This window comes from Littorina saxatilis, unplaced genomic scaffold (genome assembly GCF_037325665.1).
Source record: "Littorina saxatilis isolate snail1 unplaced genomic scaffold, US_GU_Lsax_2.0 scaffold_87, whole genome shotgun sequence".
In the NCBI taxonomy this organism is placed as follows: Eukaryota; Metazoa; Mollusca; class Gastropoda; order Littorinimorpha; family Littorinidae; genus Littorina; species Littorina saxatilis.
The window spans coordinates 150,988-160,000 of NW_027126597.1; the positions used below are offsets into that span (position 1 = coordinate 150,988).

A 9,013-nucleotide genomic window follows, 5' to 3' on the forward strand; every position below is an offset into this window, starting at 1 on the left:
AGGTACCTGTCAGCAACGCCCGACCAAGGAACCTTATATATACATACAACTGTCCGCGACAATGCCCCCCAAGTTAAGCATAGACATCCGTCTACACGGCAAAATATCCCTCTTCAACGCATGCCCGACTGAGGTAGTCGGCTCCCACGTTGCGACTACCGGGAATCACCCGCACATGACAAAACAAGCAAACAAAAAGATATGCATTATTCCTGTAGCATGCACGTCAAAAATGTACAAAAACTGTGTTTCTTAGCCCCCGAAGGTGTAGATCTTAACAGTTATGCCTGTGTTCTTGAAGACTTCCTTGATTATCTCAAGGACGGCGCTCCAGTTCAGCTCGTCCAATCCACATCCGATCTGCGGCATGGCCAGGGAAGCGACATTGTTCTGCTTGCAGTGGTCCCTCATAGCTTCCATGGAGGACCGCAGCGTTTTGTAGAAGGGTTTGTGAAAGTAGCGTTTCTTGGTGATCATGTAGTAAACGTAGGAAGCACCTACCTGTAGTACAGCTACCTCTCCCACCTTCTTGTTTTGTGCTCTAAGTTGATCAACTTTTCCAAACGATTGCTTGAAGTAAACGGCAATGCCTTTTCCCATCTCAAGATCTTCACTGACGCAGTGGGCCATAGCATCATCAGGTTCACAGCTGAAAAGGTCGCCTTTGATCTCTGTTAGCTCAAACCCCACAACAGGTTGACCCTGTCGCCATTGTCTGTCTCTGTACAACTTGAGAAGATTGGCGTGGTACAGCTTCTCACGTCCGTAGATCCGAATCTTGTAGTCGGACTCGCCCTTCTTCTCCAGAACGTCGAACGGTCCCTGCCAACACAACTGCAGTTTGTTCTTCTGCGGCAGCAGCAACAAAACCTTGTCTCCAGGCTGGAACTGTCTTCGAACTGTCTTCCGGTTGAACACCTTCGCGTGTTTCTGTGCAGCAGCTGACAAATTCTGACGCGCCAGTTTGCAGGTTTCCTCAATCCGGTTCCTCAAGTCAACCACATACTCAGAAGTCGTGCGAACTTGCTCATCGACTTGCTCTTCCGTCCATAGGTTGCGAAGAACAGACATGGGTCCTCGCACTGTCCTGCCGTATAGAAGCTCAAAGGGAGAGAATCCAAGACTCTCCTGTGGAACTTCACGATAAGCGAAGAAGAGTGCAGGAATGTAGCGATCCCACTGCTTCGGTTTCTCTTGAGCAAGCTTGCGTAGCATGGTCTTGAGAGTTCCGTTGTATCGTTCCACCAATCCGTTTCCTTGCGCATGATACGGAGTAGTCGCTAAACCCTTGATGGCCAGCAAACGCTCCACCTCTTTCATCACCTCGGACATGAACTGAGTACCACGGTCTGTCAAAATCTCTGAGGGAATTCCTACTCGAGTCCAGACTGCCCACATCGCTTCTGCAACCTTCACAGCCTCAATCGACTTCAATGGAATGGCTTCCGGGTACCGAGTAGCGTAGTCCACAAACACCAAGATGTACCGGTTACCAGACTCAGAAGCAGGGATGATGGGACCCACCAGATCGATCGCCACACGCTCGAACGGCGTATCGATGAGAGGCATCTTACCTAACGGTACCTTCTGTGGCTTATGAGAAACCTTCTGACACTGATCACAAGACAACACAAAGCGACGTATGTCTGCGCACATACCTGGCCAAAAGAACTGCTGCCAAACTCGATCACGTGTCCTCTGAACACCCATGTGACCTCCCATAGGCGGTTCATGAGCCAACTTGATAACACCTAACCTCAACTGCTGGGGAACAACAACCTGAGTATAGACGCTACCACCACCGCGATACTCACGGTACAGAATCCTTTTCTTCCAGACAAACCCAACTTCACCGGAGTGACCAGACGTTCTGACGTCCCGGCGATCTGCCGCCTCACGACAACTCTTCAAAGTCGAATCATTCCGCTGAAGGTCATGCAACTGCTCAGGGGTGACTGCTTCTAGACCCGGAGCTGCAACATGCAACAAAGTCGGCCTCTTTCCTTCAGCGGCAGCCTGAGCACGAGTGACAACTGAAACAACCTTGGACACAGCGTACACTAGTAGAACATTTGAATCACCCAGCCGGGCGTAATTACCTACAATGAAGTCAGCAACAGGTGTATCCATGACGATAGCCTCAACCTCACCAGTGTAGAAAGGACAATCAACCTGAACCTTAATCACTGGATAGCGCCTCTTGATGTCTTTCTCAGCCATAGAAACCTCAAGATCCTGTCCTGTGAACTGAGACCTTGAAACTAATGAACTCTTCACGACACAAACCTGAGATCCAGTATCACGCAACCCCTCCACTGCAACACCATCTACTACAACCAGGCATCTCGGGTCGTAGTCTTGCTGACTACAGGGAGTACACAGAGTAGGTACACTGACGGGCGGTAAGGACTTCACAGGACCACTATTCACCGCTCCAGTCGACTTGCTCTTCTTGGGGCAATCTCTAGCCAAATGTTTGGGGGATTCACAGATGTAACATTTCCTACCGAATGAACCAGATGAGTTATCTCCACTTTTCTTCTTTTCACCAGCGTCAGCCTTTCCACCCTGATCACGATCATGCTGAAAAAACTTCTTGCTATCACGGTGTGCTTCAAAGTGAATCTCAGCAGACTTAACTGCTTCGGCTAACGTCTGAGGTTTTCTCTCCTTAACGTACGCGGCCATGTCCGCGCTCAGGGTCTGCAAGAACTGTTCAAGCAAAACCAACTGTTTCAGTTCTGTGATCTCGGAAAGCTCATGCCACTTAGTCAAATTCTCTTCAATGCGAGCACCGAACTGTCTGAACGTTTCATGTTCCTTTCTCTTGCAGGTTCTGAGACGACGGCGGTAAGTTTCTGCTGTGAGCTGATAGCGGCCTAACAACGCGACCTTCAAACCATCATAGTCGTCTGCGCTATCATCATCAAGAGTGTTGTACACTTCTACAGCCCTACCCGACAACCTAGTCGAGACCCTAGTTGCCCATGTATTTCTCTTCCACTTGTACAAGGTAGCGACTCTCTCAAACCTTTTCAACCAAGTAGCTATGTCTTCTTTGCTCTCATCAAACATCGGTATGGAAGGCCGAAAACCACGAAGGTCACTAGACTCTTCTTCACCTGAGGAATCTCCCTCATTATCAGCTCCATCCCTACTTCCTTTCTTCACCCTCTTACTTTCCGACTCTCTCTGCAGGAGTTGCATGCGAAGGTCATGCTCTTCTCTTTCCTGCCTTAGTTGTTCTTCCGCGGCTTTCTCATCAGTCTCTCGCTGAGCTTGAACATACTTAACTCTCTCATCAGTCTCTCGACGCGCTACTTCTAGCTTGTCCTGATAAGCTTTCCTTTCCAGCTCTAGTTTCTCCTGATAAGCTTTCCTTTCCAGTTCTAGCTTCTCCTGTTTTTCATCTTCACGGGTCATCCGCTCGGCAATAAACTCAGGAATACTGGTAGATTTAACACCTAGCTCCTCAGCAAGTGAACGCCATCTAGCAATCCTATCCGAACCACTTTCTGTCCTAGACGCCATGATAGCACTATCATCCAGAACACGACCAGAACGAAGTTCCATAAACAAGAACAAAACTAGCAAATGGGTAGCCAAAACATGAAAAATCAAAATAAGGCACGGCTGACTGGCAACAAGGACAGGAAACCCACAAGGCCTGATGATAACCCTCGGGCCCCTCCAACCACCCACAGTTACCAGACAACAACAAAAGCTAACTAAAGTACATCAGTGCCAAGTGTATGGGAAGTGTGGCCAACGACAAAAAATGAAGTGAATTCCTTGAATTCAAAGAGGATTTATCCTGGCAAGCTCGCCATTGTCGCGTGCATGCATGCTTGCATGTTTTACTTTTCAAAAACTTTGGCCACACCACACAGCACTCACAGAACACCGATGTAAATAAATGAGAATATTTAATAGTTTCCAGTAGGGTGACAGATGGGGGTGACGATGGATGGAATGATGGAAAGGTTACTACGAATACATGAAGATGAACATAATGAACATGAGAAAGTAAACAACAGTCAAATAATGTCAACAAACAACATACACGAGACGATCAGGGTAGTCAAATACAAAGAACGTACGTCTTAAAGGCCCTCCTCATACCATAAATGATATCTATCGTTGAAAGAAAGTACTTAGCTACTCGTTCGATGAATTCAGGGGGGGTGGGTGCGCCCTCAGGTCGACACCTGCGTCTCTGTCGCGGGGGTGAGAGATTCAGCCCGGTTGAGAGCTGTACGGCACGCGGCACACATGCTGCAGCGACGGCGCCGGTCCGATGTTGCTGCTCAACAGCAGCGTGGTTGTGCCACTGTGACGATACGAAATAGCTGCTCAAAACAGCGTAGTGATGCCACGGCGATGATCCAAAGTGGCTGCTCAAACAGCAGCGTGGTGGTGCCACTGCGAGGGTCCAAAGTTGCTGCTCAAACAACAGCGTGGTGGTGCCTCCTCCATGCTGAGAAGCTAAGGTTCGCACATTGTGACAAATGGATTGTACATAATTCAGTATTAGATGGTTTAAACAAGTGTGTACAGATTGGCTTGCCATACTTGTAGTATCACGACTTGACCGCGTGGCCTATTTCTGTAAGGCGTATTTTCATTGGCTGCTGTGGCCAATGGGAGGAAAGAGGTTAGCTTTGTGATATGTGAAAGACAGAGCGTTCTTGACAGTCGAGGAAGACAGACGTGTTTGGATGTCTCCGCGTTGGGCGAGAATGCTGCTCACCCGCGAACACTGAAGTCGAACACCGAAAGACTTGTGTGCGGACGAACCATGAATGGTTTTGTGCTGTAAAGATACAGGTATTTATTAAATTGTATTTTGCTCAGTAATATTGACGGGTGAAATGACTGGGAGAGTCATGTTGTAAATTGGGCTGGAAAAGCGTGAGCCGCTGTGTCAGCCATTTTGAAAAGGAAGGTCGTATGTTCTTTTGGTAATGAAGTTACTTGTAAATGAGCTGGTGTAAATAATATATCCGCATAAGTTAGTGGACGGATAGTTGAACAGTATTGAGAAAGAATAGCAGTATTATTTCGTAGAAAAGTTTAGCTAAGAATTGAGACTTATGGTAGCCTAAACTTTTTACGCAGCACCCCGGTCAGAGTGAGGCATGGGACCACTTGACAGCGGGAGAGAGAGAGAGATGGGCATCCCCTCCTTGGCGCTACGAATTGATGTTTGAGAGCGCAGGGTTGTAGCAACGCTGGAGTACTGGGAACTGGGTGGAGCCGCACCCCATAGCCACCACCACGAGCAGTATTGCGTGGGTGGTATGTATCCCGGGTATGTACCCGTTAAGTTTGTGGAGTCACTGTACGAGTGAACTGCCACCGAAGAAACATGATCATAAGTTTGTGGAGTTACTGTACGTGTGAACTGCCACCGAAGGAACTTAATCTAAAGTTTGTGGAGTCACTGTAAGTGTGAACTGCCACCGAAGGAACTTAATCATAAGATTGTGGAGTCACTGAATGTGTGAACTGCCACCGAAGAACCATAATCAGCGAGAAGATTGTGTGAGACGTAGACGTCGTCAATTTAAGTATTACGCGACAAGTGATGTGCGTAACATGACACTGTGGTAAACAGGAACTCTAAACGTTAGCAGAATTGTGTGGATCGAGAACATTCATCTAACGTGAGACAGTTAGTCTCTGACGTGTGTTAAGATATTCTTCTTCTTATATATGAATGAACGTGATCTGTAGAATGCATGAGAAATAACATATTTGTATTGTTGTGTTGATGATTCATTACAGGTACGAGGGCAAAGGGCATTGAGAGTGTTTAGTCTTTGTGCTTTGTCTGAGTGTTGTGTGCGAGTGACAGTAGACAGTAAACAGAGTAGAGCACGCATATTTTCTATACACACACACTCTTATCTGAAATTTAATCCGTAACACACATCCCGGTCCGTTCTGTCCTTGACAGTAATCACTGAAAGCCTAGAAGGCCAAAGTCAATAATCACCCCAAAAATATAAGACACGTGACTTCCTCCTCCAATAGACATCATTATTAGGGATGAGGAGGAAGCACAATGACTCTAAACTTTGGTTTCCTTCTACAATACAATTTACCATTATAATGATTTCCTTTTAAACACTATGATGAACACTATTTACAACAACACAAAGACGAGACAAAACAGTACAACTGGTAACTAATGTAGGTTCCCTGTCCCCTGCCACCGGCCCAATTCACCTTCAGCAACACTGACAAAAGTCTATCCAACTAGACCAAGAAATATAGCTTACCTCACACAGGCCAATGAATATCATCGCGTACACTTTACGCAACCGACTTTAACAAAGTCAACCAGTAGACGTACATTACTACTGAAAAATAAACCTCGAACTCAAACGACAATTCACAACACGAACTTCGAAGCCGTTCGAAAACATCTTGTCTCGGCCGAGACAGAAAAAAGAATGCTTTTGAATTTTACGGTCAGCTACAAGGTAACCAGTGAGCTCTACAAATAGCGCGCAGCCTACCGTGAACGTCCCGTGCAATGCGTGCAATGCGTGCAAAGCGTGGAATTACTGAGCTAAGCTCAGATACAGGTCTTCCCACCTTGACACAGGTACCTGTCAGCAACGCCCGACCAAGGAACCTTATATATACATACAACTGTCCGCGACAACTGTGTACGTTTTGTGCCACTCGACTCGTGTCATAGCTTGGTACTTTCGAAAACCCTAACTTGAAAGTCGTTAAAAACGGCGGGAAGTATATATATGCTATGAGCCATCGAAGACACTGCCTACTCACTCACTCAATTGAAGAAGCTTCTTTGGTCACGCCCTCATGATTTAGAAGTCTCAACATGAAAGCAGACAGCGGAAATGAACGACATGTAGAAACTCTCTCAAAGCGCTATGTCAGCAGGCTGCGATAGGTAACGAAGTATCAGACTGTGATGTAAAACAAAGTATAATTGAGTCATGTTTTCCGTATCTGTGGGGGTTGTTTTAACTTCTGCACTGCGTAACAGCATTGACAAGACAAACAGCAGTCGGAGCACAAAGAAAGGACGTTACCTAGTTCAGACAGATCTGATTTCAGACGGGTCAGTAGCTGGCTGTCAAATACGATGTCACCCACATCCTTGACTTTGGCGGTCTTTCCACTCTCTGACTCAAGGTCGTCCAGACGTGACTTCAGCTGATTCAACATCTGCAAGAGTGCGTCATCAGGGGCTGACGTCACCAGGTGATCGATGTTACCAGAGTTTGACGTCATCGCTGCCCGCGCTTTCTCCATTTCAGCAAGTGACGTCACTGTTACATCTTCTTCTTTTTGAATGAGGTCATGGACCTGCTGACGTCGCTTCTCACTACCCTGCTGAAGGTCATCAAAGACGTCATTCACCTTTTTGTGCATGCCCTTGAACTTCTCCTTGGCAGCCTTAATCTGAAACAATATGACGTGTCAAAAATACAGGTGTTACAAACTATTGAAACAATATGACGTGTCAAAAATACAGGTGTTACAGTTCTATTGAAACAAAATACAGACATTGATTTAACGTTCCGCAATTGCGAATTCATGTTTTCTTTGTTCGTACATTGCCATTTAAAAAAAACCCCAGGAAAACAATCACCTGACAGCTCATGGTGGTCATGTGAACCGCACGGCAGCTTGGAGACACGTAGACATGTTTGTACTAACACAGACAGCACGGGAGGAACGGGCGGGGGGAAGGGACAGGTCGTACTGAACAGGACCTACACAATGACGGAGAACAAACACACCTGTTTTGTCAGTCCTGCTGCTTTCTCTTTCAGTCTCTGTGACTGTTGTGTCAGCTCTGTCCTCTTCTCTCTCGCCACGTCTGTGATGGCCTTCACCTCTGGGCAGGTGCGATGATTGGTTGAATCACACAGCATGCAAATGAGCTCTTGGTGGGCGGAGCAGTACAGTTCAGCCGGCCTATTGGAGTGGTTGTTACATGTTGTCTGGCGGCTAGCAGCCAATCGTTTTGCTGTTAGTTTATTGAGCTGTTCCAGGGCGTGGTCTTTTAAAAGAGGAAATTTCTGGTGATGGCTGGTGCATGTCTTGCACAGTTTGATACTGCATTCAAAGCAGTATGACGTTGCAGTGACGTTGTTTTGACACGCGTCACAAACATGGGGACCATTGAGAACTTTGTGACTTTCCACCAGAGCCGCGGTGGCGAAGTCGGTAGGGAGCGAGTCAACTATGGTGGCCAGCTGACCTTGACCTTGCTGTATGGAGGAGAGAATGGGGGCTCTGCAGAGGGGGCAACCCCCCTGTCCCCCTTCCTTCTGTAGCCAGGACAGAACACAGTCATGGCACGCTAGGTGGTTGCAAGGCAGCAGTTTGGGGTTGGTGAAATCGTCATGGCAGACTGGACACTCTATGTCTCCGCTTGTCACACCGGCCATGATAGCTGTTCTCACGCTCTCAGGATTCCCAACTCTTCGGCAAACTTGAACTGAAAGCAGACAGTGGAAAGGAATAATAAGCACAAGATAGCATAACGCGGATTTCGTCACGTGTACACCGACAAATAAGACAATACTGGATGACAAAACAACATGGCACGCTTGATGTTTGGCACTGTTTTATAACAAACAAACAAACAAACAAGAAGACAGAAAGGAAGAAAAGGAACAAAATCTTTCAAGAAAAACATCAACGAGATGAAGACTTCACTCACACACTGTTCAAGAAGGATGTACAAAACTGCAAGAAGACAACGTGTACAATACATAGTGCATAATACAGGAATAAGACAAGAACAGAATCAACATACAATCTTTTAGACACAAAACATACAAAACGGCTCAACCCACATGCAGACCACAGCTTGACTAAATATAGTATTTTCGCCTTACGCGACTTGTTATAACATGCTAACAAACAAAGAAGAAGAAAGATAGGACAGAAAGAAAAAAGTTCTTTCAAGAAAAGTATAGACGAGATGAAGACTTCACTTACACAAGAAGGATGTACACAC

At 46.6% G+C, this 9,013-nt stretch overlaps 1 protein-coding gene across 1 annotated transcript; it reads right to left on the reverse strand.

Moving 5' to 3' along the window:
• Window positions 1–252: 252 nt before the first annotated feature.
• On the reverse strand, window positions 253–3,531 carry LOC138955044 (uncharacterized). The gene has a single exon (XM_070326757.1). The coding sequence runs from the start codon at window positions 3,529–3,531 to the stop codon at window positions 253–255; it is 3,279 nt and encodes a 1,092-aa protein (XP_070182858.1).
• Between the last annotated feature and the right edge of the window lie 5,482 nt (window positions 3,532–9,013).